The 16747-nt window shown below is 27.4% G+C and overlaps 1 protein-coding gene across 3 annotated transcripts in view; it reads left to right on the top strand.

Moving 5' to 3' along the window:
• The window catches only part of LOC129974931 (leucine-rich repeat serine/threonine-protein kinase 1-like), a 174630-nt gene that overhangs the window by 77285 nt on the left and 80598 nt on the right, over nt 1–16747 (top strand). The window contains exon 1 of one of the 3 annotated variants that reach the window (XM_056087733.1): nt 64–252. The exons of the other annotated variants lie outside the window; for them this stretch is intronic. Coding sequence (XP_055943708.1) covers nt 90–252 — 163 coding nt within the window. The 5' untranslated portion in view covers nt 64–89. Of the gene's footprint in view, nt 1–63; nt 253–16747 lie in introns of those variants that run through there. 3 annotated transcript variants of the gene reach the window in all.

Below are 16747 nucleotides of genomic sequence, written 5' to 3'. Positions count from 1 at the left end.
GATCTTTCAATGTTTGCATTTCTGCAAGATTTGTGGTAGTGTAATAACACTGATGAAAATTTCACATTGTTCCAGTATGTGTTCGTGTTATGTTAAGACCAAACAGAATTCTTTATTTATGTTCGTGCGAGGATGAAATATTTGCCAATTTCGAGGACATTTTGCTGAGTTGTCAGTATTCTGCTGATTATATTATTTTATTGGAGTATTGTGTTCAAGACTTAACATTGTTACCTTGGGATGTTTTTCTGGGTATGATTTTTTTTTCTCACCCTTTTTTTTTAATAAAGGTTTTTTTTAATTATTAAATAAATATTAAATTTTGATGGAATATTGTCTTGCATTTGTAATTAAAAAAGTTTAATTACTGGATTCTTAAATATAATTAGTTTAAGTTTGATTCAATGACATCAATTAAATTTATCGTCTGCTCTTTAAAGTAGGAATTATACGTGATGTGTTCTTTAAAGTAAGAATAGCTGCGGAAGTTATTGAACTAGAATATAAAGAAATTTCTATTTAATTTCTGTTTTTATGATTAAAAAGAATTTAGCTTGTATGGAAGATGAGAAGTGAATTGTGATATTTTTGAAATTTCCTTTCTTTAACTTTTACACTTCATAATGTTTCCACATTTAAATAGAAATATCTATCTATCTATCTATATATATATAAAGTAACTTAGAATGATATTATCTATACATTTTCATGAGAATTATTTTATCAGCAGACGAAATTTTGTAATGTAATTTTTAAAGTGATGTGATATCTTTATTGGTGAGTATAAAATATGTTAACATGTATTATTTAATTAAAGAATTCTGTATGTTGTTAATTTTAATTTTAAACTTATAAGTTATTAAAAGGAATTTTTGAATAGATTTGAATGAAAAAAAAACTTGTTCTCTAAAATGATTCTGCGATGTAAAAATGCTTAACCAAATTCTTTAATTAAAATATTTTTTTTTTAACATTCCGAATTAAGTTTATTATTGTTATAAAAATACTTCACTATAACAATATTTTTGATTAATGCTTAAAAGTGCATTATTATTACATGTTTACCATTATTATTTAGACAGCATTCTATTAAGATTATATATTTTTGACACCTGTAAAATAGCTCTGAGATTTTGATTTGTAGTTATAAAAAAGTTATATTCAATATTTAAACTCTATCCCAAGAATTTGTTTCAGCAATCTACTTTTCTGTTTGTGTTGATGTCTTATTGAATGATATTGATTATCGAATTGGAAATCTCCCCAGGGATAAACATTTTCTTGTTTTCATACGTTCTTTGTGAATTTTCAAGGATTCAAATATTTTGCTATGCGTTTTCATGTGATATCAACAGGTGGATATAAATTTTCCCTTAAAAATAGATTTGCATTACAGTGCCTACAAAGTTTTAGTTACTAATCTGTCAATCAATCTTTAAATATTTTTGGACAGATTCAATAGATGTTTTTCAAATTTTTTGCAATAATATTGTAATAGTACAGCATCAACGCTGCAAAGCCAAGTTCTAGTTTTCAATGTTTTCATGTTGAAATTCTGTGACACGTTTTCTATCTATAAGATTTTATGACTAGTGAGGTTTTTTGAAAGAAGCTTCAGTGTAAAAAAGGACCCGTTATATCTTGCGATAATTTTATTGGAAAAATTCTTTTTCTCTTTTCTCTGTAATGTTAAATTGAAGTGAGTTATTTATGAATGTTTAGAAATGTTATAAAAATTTTGTTGTGACTCTATACGTTGAGTAGTAATAGTAACACATTTTCAATAAAAACAGAGTTCCAGAAAAATCATTATTTTTCAATTTTTATTTCATTGAATACTGAATTTAACCTTTGGTATGTATTTAAAGGTTAATTCAATAGTTTAAAAGTCAATTTTTTCTGCTTTTGTTTAGAATGAAATCAAAATATTGAATTCTCTGACATTTTTTAATATAAATATTTTACCAAATACATACCATTTTTTTCCATTTCTTAATTTAAAAATTCCAAGTATTGTTTCTTTTTTTGTTATACGTCGCTTGTGTGTTTGTTTCTAGTATGTAACTAAATATTCTACATCTACAAAAATTATATTATTTGTATTCAGTATCTTTGCGCCTTTTTGAAGGAATTCAAAAATTCAGTTATATTCCATTATTTTTTAATAAATAAAGGACATTAATTTCTGTTCTTTATTTTCGAATTAACCCTTATGTTCATTTTGTATAGTATACCATACATACAACTTTATAAAAATATACTACCACTATAAAATAATTTTTAACTTAGTTTTAATAAACGATTTTTATCACGCGATTTATTTATTTATTTTCCGATGTCTTTTATAGCGTAAAAAAGCTACCTATATACATTTTTTTTTTTTTTTTTGCTTTTCTTCAAAAAAGCAATCTTGCCACGATAAGGGTTAAGTATTCATTTGTATTCTGTTTTTCTTGTTTTATTTAAGCATTTACATTCAGCAAGAGAATATTTATTTTTAAAATTAAACTATCTGAAAAGTGAGGACATAAGTTCATATATAACAAATGTACGTTTCTTTGAAAAGAGCGATAAAAATAATTTTTCTCTTAGTCTTTTTTTTCCCCCTCTTTTTCTTCTTTTGAATGGTTTTATTATTATTTGCTTCCATTTTATTCTTAGACTTTTTTTTCTTATTCTATTTCTTTTAGTGCCTTCTGTGAAATTCAATAATCCATTTTCCTCTGCATGAAAGGCAGTTTTCAGTTTCACTACCATTACCAACTTTTTGTTCTGTAGTTTCCTTTCTTTCTTTTTTTCTTTTTTTAATTCTAAGCGATGCGATCAAAGAATAACTTTGCTTTATTAAAAAGGCAATATTTTCTACATTTGCCTATTAATTTTTCACATTTGAAATGTTTAATAGCTAAGGAATTTTTTATAATATGTATTTTAAAATCAGCTTTTGAATCCTATGTTTTAATTTTTCATATTTAGAGTACTCTCTTATAGTTGCTTCTAATCGTTATATTTTTTTATTTAAATTTTTAAAAAAGGGGCAAATTTGATTTTTATTTCTTAAAATTGACAAAATATCATAAGAAAGTGGAAACAAAATTAATCATGTCAGTATTTGTGACAATAGTAAAAGAAGTTAGTTGGGTATTTTTAGATATTTTCTAATATATTATTATCATTTCTGGTTTTATTAAATAATTATCTAAATGTCGTATTGTGGTTTCTTAGTTCTCATTCAGATTTTTACGAATTCGGAAAGTCTCGGAAGCCCTTGCTCGTGCTGCCATCTAATGTTTAAACGGAAAACATATGACGTTTCAAGTCATGAAAATAATTGGTATTTGTGGATGTTATAGAATGCAAATCATTGCGTCAGCTTTCAACAATAGTTTTCTATGTAACATTTAAGTTCAAATTCCATAATACTTTTAAAAAAGAATGATTTTTGTTACAAAAATCAATTTATGTAATTATATTTTTTGTTCTCCACCAATTGTTTCCATCTGAAAATTCCCAAATTTTAGTTTAGGAATTATAAATATATTGTTTTACTGTACATGCGAGTCTCAGCATTAGACGTCTTTTATTTTAAGGCAGCTTAAGAATAAATTGTATTATTCAGTGAAGTCTTGATAATATAACAATTGTCTTAACTTGATTATTTAATTAGTTTGGATACCAAAACTCGTATGTCTTCTATTATTACTGTTTTTTTTTTTTATAAATATGTACATTTTGTGGATTTAATGTTTCTAAAATTCATATATTTTCTATTTTTTTCTTCTTGAATTTGTACATTTTGTGGATTTAACGTTTCTGTATCACATATCAGTTTTCAGATCTAAATTAAGCCACAAATTTGAAGATTACATTTCTTAATTTTAATTTGGCATGCCTTTGACTTGTCTTGTTTCAACTTTTTTGCTTTTGGATGACTTATTCAATCTTTGTCAATAAAAAATAGATATTATAATAGATTTTGAAGTTAACCAGTATATAGCATAAATTTAAAACGTTTATTGTTATAGTGTTAAAAATTTATTTTAATATACCTTCTCGAATTCTGGCAAAATAACATTATTATTTATTCGATTTTTCAGGATAAATTGAGGGAATATACGTGTATTTATTCAGTTATCTGCAAACACTATTTCAACAAACATTCTTTTTGAGGAAATAAATATTTATGTTTCCATTTTTAAAACAGTGGAAGCCTATTTTAGCTATGATGACAAATACGTAACTGGCTTGAGAAATACCTTACTGGTTTCTTAAAATATCATTCTGCGCGCAATTTCTGTGCTAAATTTGTTTTTAAATTCTAAAACAAATTAAAAATAGGTTTAAAAATTTTAAATTTTTTTTTCGAAACTTAAAGTATTTTCAAATACTTATCTCTTAAAATGTTGAAAAGCGAAGCTAGTATGAAAATATGTACGAGTACTTTTTAAAAGATTAAATCAGATTCATAATTTTTTTCTAATTTTCATACTTTTATAAAGAAAAAAAAGTAATAATTTTTAAAACGAAAAATTTTTCTTAATACTTTGAAACTGTCCTAATATATAATCATTTCATTTGAATTTTAAAATCATAAGTTGTACATATACTACTATAATTTTTTGACAAACAAAATAAATTTTTAAGAATTTTTACGTTGTTTTAAATTTTTGTATTATACATTTTCATTTATTTAAATTTAATATAAAACAACTCAAGCATTCAACTTATTTCTTGAACTTCATGCTTCCGTTTGTGCGTACAAATTTGATTGCGAATATAAGATGACATTCTTAATTCCATTTTATTATATTATATTTAACACTAGTTGTCGTGGTGAACTATCTGGTTCGCCGAAAATATTGGTTATATTTGCAGTGAAATCGCTTAGACATGATTTCATGTCCATGATTCTGTCAAATTGTCAGACAATAAAGCGTGTTATTTTAATTTTTGTACTTATATTCTATTTTACTTTCTTAATGGAGATCAGTCCCGTGATATCATAGCGCTATTAAAAACTCACAGTATCGATATATCTCTTTTTTAACTTTCACAGTATTGTAAATTTACATTTTAATTGTCTACAGAGATATTATCATAATCCTCCTTCCTTATCTAACAACTATAGAAGAAAATCCCTGATTAAATATTTAATGAAACGATGAAAGCGGTTGAAATTTCAGGTCAACAATGTAATTTATTATTGGGAATTGAAGTTTATTTTTTTTTTAATTGGCAAAACTAAAGACAAACCTACAAAAAAAAAAAAATCTATTTTTTTTATTTTATAAAATGGTATACGTTTCGCTGTTTGCAAAAATGTATAAAATATGTAGATTTAAAAGCCGAAAGTTTATAAATTTACTTAAAAATGTAATTAACTGAAGCTTCAATGATACAAATAAATAATATTTTGACTTTTTTGAAAAATACATTTTTTCTATCTCCTTCTCGAATTTCATTACTATTATATAAAATCTTTTCTCACGAATTCTTTTAAGCTCGAGTACAGACGATCAATAAAGTTGTGTAGATGAAACTTAGCTTTTTTTTCAGGAATATCATGTGACTCACCTGTTCTTTTATATATTCAGCAGATTTGCTTTAGTACCGTCTGTTTTGTTCGAGATCTTTGAGCTGTCTGGAATTTTATTTATCCCCCCCCCCCTTGACATCGAATCCATTTCAACAATTATTTGATTCTGAATATAATTACTTCATTCAGTAAGTAATAATAATAGCACAATTAAATTACTGCACATTTGATTTTTGTGAAGTGTTGAAAATATCACTAGTTTGATTTTTATTTGCTTAGCTTTTTTTTAAAGATATAGAAAAAGATATAGATATAGAAATATAATTGACTTGTACTTTTTTTTAGAAAGATAGAAATATAACTTGAATGTACTTCGTTTGAAATTGTTTGAAACAATTGCGAACATCATTTTATATTTGCAAGAAAGCATGGAATGTTTTCTCTCTAGGGCAAAATTAATGAGAGACACAATACTTACATTTGATTCGTTGACAAAAATCTGTTTAACAGAAATTCTTCCATTGTTTATTCCTTTTGGAATACTTTGATGGTATTTTGTTATTAAGGTGCATTGTGTTTATAGCTAATTATTAAATCATTTAGAAAGCATAATTATCGAATTATATTATTGAACGCAGAAATTTATATCTTATATTTTGCTACGTTATTGACGTTTCTGAAAATGAATTTTCCTTCTTATCACTGCCAATAAATACTCAAATATGTAATTACATTGTAATATGATTACAGAAGCGCATATTCTATGCATTTCTACCAAGATTTTGTTTATTCAGTTGGCTCTTGCCAAATTTATATGATAGTTTTAGAAGAATTCATTACATAATTCTTCCTTGAACTTTTGCTATATGGTGTATTTACATTTCATGGCTGAACAAAAAGCTAGGGAAAATACGATTTTAGTTTTTTTCTTATATCATATCAATTATATGAATTTTTATAAAAGTATTAAAAGAATAAATTAATTTTAATTCAGAATTTAAAAATTTTAAGAATTGGCTTGCGATATTTATTGTACTTTTTTTTTTCGGAAAGGATAATGCATATATTTATCGCCCATTAGTGAATAGTTTGAATTATAGTTTGTTCCAAACTATTATTTAAAATTTTTCGAAATCATGAAATATGCACATTTGTAAAATAATTAAAAAAAACTAGGTAGCTCCTCTTTTTTTCTCTACTACTTCTACTTAGGATGATGATGTATTAGGTTTGATTCATCTGCCTTTATTTTATTTCTTAAATTATTGTCTTAATTGTATAGAAAATCTAAAGTACACACAAAGAAGTATTTAATGTGATAGCAACGCACGTGCATATTAATGCAATTACTAAAATAATGGAAAACATTATTGTAAATTGTATTTAAAAAATCATCTTAAAAAATTCATTAAGATTGTGAAAAAAAAAAAATTGTTGTGAAATAAAAAAGATATCACTAAAAAATTTATTTTTTAAAAATTTAAAGCAGTGTAAAAATGTTTTTAGTTCTATAATATGTTCCGAAGTTATTGTAGAATAACGTTAAAACTGATCAATTTCCTTTAAAGATATAATTAAATTTTTGGAAACCCTTTCTTAATCAGCACCTGCATCCAAAAAAAGTAACTGTATGTCAAATTCGGGATTGTAAGTTTTATTAATAATTTTGGAGGATTTTTTTTAATCATGCGTGGTGTAATTTACTGATAATATGCCTGTCTAGAAAAATTTTTATGAAAAAGAAAATGATTAAGTGAATTTCTATTGAAGGAAGAAAGATAATTTATTTATTACTAGCCGCCTTTGGCGACCAGCCGGTTCGTCAATCTTAATGTTCGTTTAAATTTTAATAATTAAATATTTTACGCAATTCCAACTTTAATAGATTCTTCATCAAAATATATTAAAACTTCAAATTTTGATAGTCATATAATTCACTCATAATATTATAAAGGCCTTCAGTCATAACGTAATATGTATCTCTCTCATTTTCTGTTACCTCTCTTAGAATTTATGTTTTAAATTAAAATGGAAAGAATTAATCTGCAATTAATATAATAATATTTTTTACTGAAACAAAGCATTTTTTTATAATATGATTACTGATAACAGAGTCACTGAGCGTTTAAACTTTATGGACACTAAAGAATATCTTTCTTAATTTATGTAATATCTCAAGAATTTGTCAACAAAATTTTCTCAGATTCATCAATGACAGATCGATTCATTAACAATGTTTAATTTTAAATGCATCAAACACTAAGAAAATAAAATGAATCGTTTAAAATAATCGATCGAAAACAGGTTTAAAAAAACTACTTAAAAAATGATGTACTTAAAACTGTAAGCATATACAAAAAAAATATATAACTAACATAAATACGATTTACTTACAAAAGCATGCAACGAACCTAAAAATAATTTAAATCATCCGTTGATAGTGGTTGCCATGACAACAATAAGAACAATGCGCATGCGTGAATTTTCTTCGCCAGTTGGGTAACGCAAATGCGTGAATTTTTCTACGCCAGTTGGGGTAACGCTATGCAGATTATACATTTTTAATTTCCTTTATCCTGTGTTATTTTAATTCAAAAGTACTTCAGAATGAATCTGAAACATGGATTAATTAACAATGTTTAATTTTAAATGCATCAAACATTAAGAAAATAAACAGAATTGTTTGAAATAATCCGCCGAAAAATGTTAACCATAGCCTTATTACTGTTGGGAGAAAAAAAAGCTGAAGTCTCACTCATTTGGCGGTGGAGAAAATGGAAGATTTTTTTGGCGGGAAAGTTGGCGGTGGGGAAAGTTAGTTTTTAATTAATAATTAAAATTCTAATTAAAAATTCAAAAAAAGGGACCCCAGGTGCACATTCCCGACCTCTAAGGTATACATGTACCAAATTTGGTAGCTGTATGTCAAATGACCTGGCCTGTAGAGCGCTAACACACACACACACACACACACACACACACACACACACACACACACACACACACACACACACATTGAGCTTTATTATAAGTATAGTAAGTATAGATTATATAAAAGCAATGCAAACTACCATTAGTTATGTAAGGACGGGTTTTAAGGAAGGATACTAGATTCAGTTACCATCGTTGTCATCTTCCCACTATTCAAAAATCACGAGGTCCATTGGAAAATAATGCGCCTCTAACTTCGGAACAGGACGTTACGAGCTTCAGTTTTATGATCTAAAGAAAAAACAAAGAACATTAGTGATTATTTCTCCATGCATAAGACTTAATTGGTCTTTGTGTCCTTGCATCTGAAAACAAAATAGTTTGACCCATCTTTGAGCTCACTCTCTTTAATGCGTTTGCGCCTGCTTCCTTTATGTTACTCTGCATGATACCATGTGAACGTTATGCAATTGATTTACCATTAAAGAAAATGACTCATTTCATCAGCTGATATTTAAGTAAGCTTGAGGAAAAGCTGTATGACTTCCTTAACTTTCTGGATTTTTTTTAGAAGAGTAGATTTTACCAGTCATATACCGTAAATGCGGATTAAAATTGTCTTGTTTCGTTAATGGTTTATTACATATATATACCTGAACTTTTTCTGCTGACCATCGAACAAACGGAAAAGGTTGTGTATTGTTTTATATGACGAGGAAAAGAAAGCAAATAATGCATTATTCAAGACTAAAATATATACATTTTTTTCATCATTCAGTACCATTCGGCAAAAGGATGTACTGAGCATAGTGGTACGTAATTGAAAAATATTGCGAATTTTGAGAAATTTCCCTAAAATTTTGTCAACGCAATATTAAATTCAAAATGTTTCAAAAGTTATGAGTGGTTTTGAATAGTTGAAGGAAATTTTCTTTCTTTTTTATATCCAAATTTCCTTCTTTATTGCAATAGTGCTTCGGCCTTAAAATTCGCAGGAAGCATTGTATCTTAAATGTTGCATTTAAGGGTGAATGATCCTTTGGAATTGTTTTTTTTGTTTGCTTTTTTATATATGATATATATTTTTTAATATTTATCGGGATATTGGTTATATTTGATTTCAATGAAGTTGTGTAGATACATCTTGTCATAATTTTATTAAATTGTCACACATTAAAGTCGTGCTTTTTTAATAATCTTACACATGTTCTGATCATTGTGTACATGAGCGCTCCTAATGGAAATTAGTCTAATAACATCATAACTTTATTAAAAATGTAATTAGGCTTTTTCATCTGTCTTCTAACTTCTTTATTCGTCATGTATGCTCCTACACAGAAACTTTATTCCTTTGCTTTCAATGATGAAAGAAAATGCAATTAAATATTTGCTGAAACTGTGAAAATGTTTATATATATATATATATGTGTGTGTGTGTGCGTGTGTGTGTGTGTGTGTGTGTGTGTGTCTGTGTCTGTGTGTGTGTGTGTGTGTGTGTGTGTGTGTGTGTGTGCGTGCGTGTGTGTGTGTGTGAATGCAGTTTGAAGACATTGAAGAGACTTTTTAAATTTTTAAATTATTTTTAATATCCATCGAGAAAGCATAATTATTTACAAACAGAAACGCGGACAAGACGTCCGCCACAGCGCAGTACAAAAGCTGAAGTGGGGAAGAAGCGCGAAATAAATTATCCCTCGCCTTATATAACCTTAGATTTTGATAGGGAAAATATTTCTTCACAGTGCTAATATATTAATAAGATTCTGATAGGGATTTCCGACGCATGTCAATCACATGTAAGGAAAACACATGGATCTTTTAAGAAAGAATGTGCTTACTGGACATTTTTTACCCCTTCACGCCGAGCGTGTGAAAGTATCGGCGTTTAGCCGATTCAGCAGTTTTATAAAGCTTATCTTGAATTAATTAAGTAGAGAAAGTGGAATTGGATCACGAAATAACAGAATATTTTTAGAATGAAGTTACTATGGGCTAAATTATGATCAAATCTTAGAAATTAATTAAATTGAAATTAAAAGTTTAAAATATCATATATATATATATATATATATATATATATATATATATATATATATATATATATATATATATATATATATATATATATTAAAACGTCAAAGAATTCTGAAGTGCACACTTCCGCTTCCAAGGTATATATGTGCAATATTTGATGGCGTACGTCAAACAGTTTGGCTTATAGAGCTCCAACAGACACATACACGAACGCACACGTACACGCGCGTACGCACACACACACGCATATCTTTATTATTAGTAAAGTTGGTTGCTTGCGCTTAATTATGTATTCAAATTGTTATTTGCCCATTTGGAGGATAACTTTGGATGTTTCATACCTATATCAGATTAAGAAGAGTAATAAGAAAGGTACTTAAATAACTTAATGCAAAATTAGAAATGTAAATGCAAGATTAGACCATTTCAAAAAGCTGAGATTGAAATTTATATCATTTTTATTAGTTTCATGAAATGGAATTCAGGTTGGCATAGTAAAAATATTTTTTCTTATACCCTGTCAAAAACATAGGAAGAGCTTTTCGTTCCAAATTTCAGAAATCCCACTGCTGGTGTGTTGGAACATATCCTTATGGAACTAAATATCTGATAGTGTAAAACTTTATATTTAGTCTTAAATATTAAAAAGTTTGATATAAAAATTATTTGCGATTCTTTCTATCATGCATTAAAATATCTTGTTGGGATTTTGGGAAAGTTTAAATCGCTTTTAAATAAATCTTGAACTTTTAGATTAATATAAAAAAAATCAAAATAAGGAACGATTCGATATTCTCATGGGATTGCTAAAAATTACTTTTATAATTTTAATAAACGTAGTTCATTTGTATAGCCTGTCTAACTGTCATATAAGTTAATATAAGTGAAAGTTCATAGAATTAAATATATCTTTGTAATATTTTTTTTATTCTGTAAGTAAAATATTTTTTTTTACTGGATATTGCTTGCAAAATTTTGCCCTTGACATTCTTGTTTAGTACTTTTTGAAACTTGATTGGTCTTGTGACTTTCTATTCTGGCGATGAACTGTACCTAGTAGATTACAGGTGTTTGTTATATAATGCCAGATGAAGTTGTAGCAGCCACCTCCATAAATTGACCAAAAGTCTACCTAAAACTTGTTTCAAAACCACTCATGTGGTAGAAAACGTGAGCTGATGTGCCCTGAAAATATAATGAGGCTGATCTTAGCCGTACAATTCGTGATGGTTCTTCTAAATTCAAATTAAACCATATCGTTAAGTTATTTCCGTTTCATCCTTCTTTCTGTTTATTCATCAATTCTTTTTTTGACACAGTAAAACACAGCCCCGCTTGAATGAGCCTTAAAATCAGTCCTTGAATAACCTTGCCATCCATATCTATAAGGCATTTCCCCCCAAGCGTTGTTACTCGTTTCTTATTCGTAAACACTATCGTTATGTAATAGCTCCCATTGTTGTTTTCCATCCGTATAAATGGGCACGATATCTTGCCTGTGCTTTTGGCTTTTCTTCTCAGGAAATTTATGATTGAGTTGTTTGATCCCAATTCTTTCGTTTTTTTGAAAGTGAAGTCAATATTTGAGCGTGATTGTACTTGTTTACTTTAGTAGGTTATTGTTTGGTCAGTTTCAGCATTCAGAATGCCGATGTGATTGTTTTATATGAAGTAGGTATGAATGATATTTATGTTAATGATAACAATCGGAATTTCAATGTAAAAATAATAAACCATCAACTGGAGTTGATTTTGAAAAGTTGGAAATCTCAAAATATAAGCATCTGTCCATTTATATAAAATGCTAACGTATTTCGCACAAGACGTATTTATTGCCGAGTGACAATAGTCAAATGTAAACATATCAATGTAGGAACGTTTCAGTTAGCTTCACTGAATGTTTTTAAAGCTGCATTTAATTCAACGTTTCGTTGATTAATAGTGATACGAAATATTATTAGAAATGCTCTGGAGAGACTCGCCGTGCTCCCTCATCCTCAAAACTCCATTTAGGCAAAGGAAACAAAATTTTAAAGAAGCGAAGAAATACACGTCAAACAGAAAGTTTAAGTGAGCGCGAAAATATGTTTAATCGTCACCAATGACTAATCATTATGACCTAATTATAGAAATTGATGACCATATCTTTCGGAATATTATCGCATAAAAATGGATTTTGTATTATCTGAAAACTTAAAAATTACCTGTTTACTGATATCAGTTTCATTTCTGTAAATTTTTAGCTTCATATTTAATAAATTTCTTAAATTTAATTTAATATGCAATCTGCAACAATGCTGTTAATGCCAAGATTAAATTTGAACTTATCCATCAAGACATTCAATCGCAATGTTAAAATAAAGATATTATAATGCTTTCTTTGGTTTTTAATTTCGAAATAGGATTTTCTGATATCGTAGCTTGTGAAAAGTCTATGACTTTTAAATTTGCACTCATGGTAATTTGTACGAGATTAAATTAATTCGTATTTTTTAGTTTTATTAAATAAGAAGGCGAAAATTTTAAAGAATGCATTCCATATTGACAATTATAATATTAATAAAGATAATTGATAACTTAAAAAGTTAATTGTTTTTACAAATAAGCTGAATGAAAATTAAACCGGAATTTTATTCCCATGGGTATCCAAACTATAAAACCGATTTTCTTCAAAACTTGTTCACATATATACTATCAGGCATAAGAAGGATTTTAAGGAAAGTTTCATGAATATAATTAAACTGTTTAATTTATTATTTATTGAAATTATATTCCCATTGCTCCTGTGCTGCAATGCGTAAACAAACAACATAGTAGCACTCATTGTCTTATTAAACCAAGTTTAAAACAGCCAAAATGTAGAAAAATGATTTCATTTACCTTATTAATATTGAAAAATGTCTTTTTAATTTGAAAAAAATGCTTTCAGGTTCCTTGTTAATTAAACATTGGTTCTTTAAACTTCTACTTGCTTTTAATAGTAGATGAAAATATAAATTCATTGTTCAAAATGATTGTCTTCATATTCCGTTCTGTAAACATATATTTAAGTTGCCGCTCACAATGAGTATTTAAATTTTATATCATTCTTTAAAAATTATTAATTGCCAATTAAAAAATGAGAATTCTACATTTTTTTTAAAAAACAATTTGGGCAGTCTCTGATTTTTCGAGAAGTTACGAAATTTTAAAATTCTTTGGAATAAAAAAAATTTTCCTTGTTAAGTGAAAATAAAGTTACAGACGGCAGGGATGTTTTGTTTATTGTAATAATATATTTTAAAATATCTTTTACATTAAAAAGTAGCTTGTTAAATACTATACTAGCTCTGTACAGCTGATTTGATGTGTGATTAATTTTAATCTTTACTATATATATATTTATATATTTTAAATATTTCAAATTTCGCACACAAATTCTGAATTATGAAAAAAATGTTTTAATGAAGCTTTAATTACTTATGTTTAAGTTTTTAATTTTTCATTTGTGAAAGGTATGTAAATAATTTATCCTGAGCAACGCTGTATAAATCGGATTGTATAAAATTTGATCTATCGTCTTATGTTCTCTCGTATTCTTGTATTCTTTGATGGATTAAACAAGATTTTTTCCTAAGCAAAATGATTTACATCAAGTTATCAAGTTTATTTTTGTTAGATTTGTTGGAAGCAATTTAAAAATAATGTTCACTTGCAATTTTTTTTTTTTTTTTTTTTTTGTAAAGCTTTTCATTCAGTAGTTTTAGTCCCTGGACATTTTTTGTACTATGTATTGTATGTATAAATAGCAAGAAAAATAACTGACGTCTTTAAATGACGTGATATATTGTACGCCTCTGCAAATGTGACGTATTTTCTGTATTTTTGACGATGGGAATTCAATATTCTTTCTAAATAAAATTTATATTTCAGCAGCAAATACTAAGTTTCTCAATGATGACGTAGATGTCGAAGACAGAATTTCATTTTTTAATATCCTAAATTCTTCATCCTGTCATCCGTCTTTTCTTGAAGTATCATCCGTGATGAAAAAGTCTGTGGAACTGAGCTCTCATTCAAAGTGTCAAAATGACGTATTTATTTTCTGATCTTACATTTTCTGCCTTACAAAAAGGAATTCAATATCCGTCGTTTTTCTGGAGGCATTCTGAATGAAATCATTTTGAAAAGATCTCAGCAAATACAAGGTTTTATTTTTTTTCTTTCACTGGACTGTTTTTAGACTATTTTTCCTCGACAATTTACTCGTGAAAATGAAAACGTGATAAAGAGAACGTAGTCTAGACTTTTCATGTTTTTATTTTGTCTAATGTAGCACGTGACTAGAATTGATTCCTGAATCTCAGCACGTGTTAAGATTTAATTACCAAATTTTATTGTTTGGATTAATAACACTGATTCTATCTAAAAAATTAAATATCAGAATATACAGGGTATTTAAAATAAAGATTGGCTTTCTGTGACGGATTATCTGATTGAGCATTTTATCTGCAAGTCTTATTTCCTGCCATTGATAAAGATTATTGTTTTATTTTTTAACTTTCAGAAACCGAGTGTCCAGGTATTGAGTACAAATGTATTCAGTAATTAGCATTTCAAGTAATTTATTAGCTGAAATACTATATACTTTATCCATTGATTAAATGTTATTTTATTTATCCCCAAATGATAAATTCAACATACCTTAGAGGGTGAAGACATTTTTCATACCTGTTTCTTAAAGTTTGTAATTGAATGTTAAAAAACATTCAATTTTAATGTAAAAAAAATATTTTATATAAAATAATAATTTTATATAAAATAATAAGCAAATATTTTATATAAAATGTGCAAAATCTTCTTTTGCAAATTTTGATTGACAGCCTTTAGTGATCTGTTGGTTGGTTGTGATTAATGATTGCTAAAAATATCAATTAGATATTTTGTGTAATTTAGCCTTAACATCTTCCTTAGTGAAGTGTTTTTAAGCTTCAAATTTTAACAAACATATAATTCATATTATTTTAGAATAATGTGAATTATACGTCTATTTAAATTTAAAATAGCATATCTTATTCCTTTAGTATGCCTTAGTACACTATATATTAACATGTGCCGGCGTCCTAGCATAGGGGTAGCGCATCTTCCCCATGATCTGGGCGTCCCAGGTTCGAGTCCCGGTTTGGGCATGGCTGTTCTTCCTCTTCTATCTGTGAGATGTGTGAATGTGCCCTCCTGTAAAAAGGGGTTGTGCAAGCGAATGAGTGATGCTTGAGTAGTCAAATCGTACTCTTGGCACAAGTTGGCTCTACGATAAAAACAAGAGGCTCTCCCCCTCAGGCTTAAATCGGCTGTCTTTGAACAGCGGGCTTGTCCGTGGCAAGTACCATAAGAAACAACAACAATATTAACATGTAAGGTATAAGACATCAATATCTTGTGCTATGCATTTCCCTAGTTTCCCTCTATCTTTATACATTTAAAATATCAGAGGAAAAAGCAACAGGAATAAATAAAATTAACAACATAAAAAAATTGAGTGTTATTTTATAATTTTATCAAAAAGTTAGTTTTCTAGAAATATTTTTTTAGAAAGTTAGTTACTTAATTACTTAATTTTCATAAGAATGTTTTCATAAGAATTACTTAAGTTAGTTACTTATAGTTACTTAATTTTCATAAGAATGTTCAGTTTTTATGAACTAAAATTAGCGTCATTTTCTAAAAGCAGTCGAAGCGTATGCTGCACGCCAAAATTTGTTTTAACAATAACGAGTACTTTTATTATAAATTTTATATTATTTCCACAAAATTAAAACGCCTTGATTAGCTCAGGCATTTAAATCTATAAACATATTATTTTGAAATAAAGTCACTGAAATATCGTTTCAGGAATAGGAAATAACAAATAAGGTCGCCATATTCAGCTTTGTTTTTTCATTTCTCAGACACGTTTATTTACTTATATGAAAAGTTTTTGTAATTATACCTGTTTTGATAATAAAAGATATAAGAGGAAATGAAACATTTAAACTGATTTAAGATAACATTTTCGTTTGTCCTATATAGTAAAAACTAGTTTCGGAAGAAATGGCCAATTTTCTTCAACAATATTTGGTTGTTTGATACCGAGAGAACAGAGTACTATTGTTTTATTATAGGGCCTTATAGGCAATATAAAACCAAAGAGTTTTGTATTATATGTTTCCATAATGCCAAAATGAATAAATAATGAAACCCTTGATTTTTTAAAAATCAATCTCCTAA

The sequence above is a fragment of the Argiope bruennichi genome, chromosome 7 (assembly GCF_947563725.1).
Source record: "Argiope bruennichi chromosome 7, qqArgBrue1.1, whole genome shotgun sequence".
NCBI classification, from domain to species: domain Eukaryota; kingdom Metazoa; phylum Arthropoda; class Arachnida; order Araneae; family Araneidae; genus Argiope; species Argiope bruennichi.
Note: the sequence above shows the minus strand (reverse complement) of the source record. Positions and strands in the feature narration are given on the sequence as shown.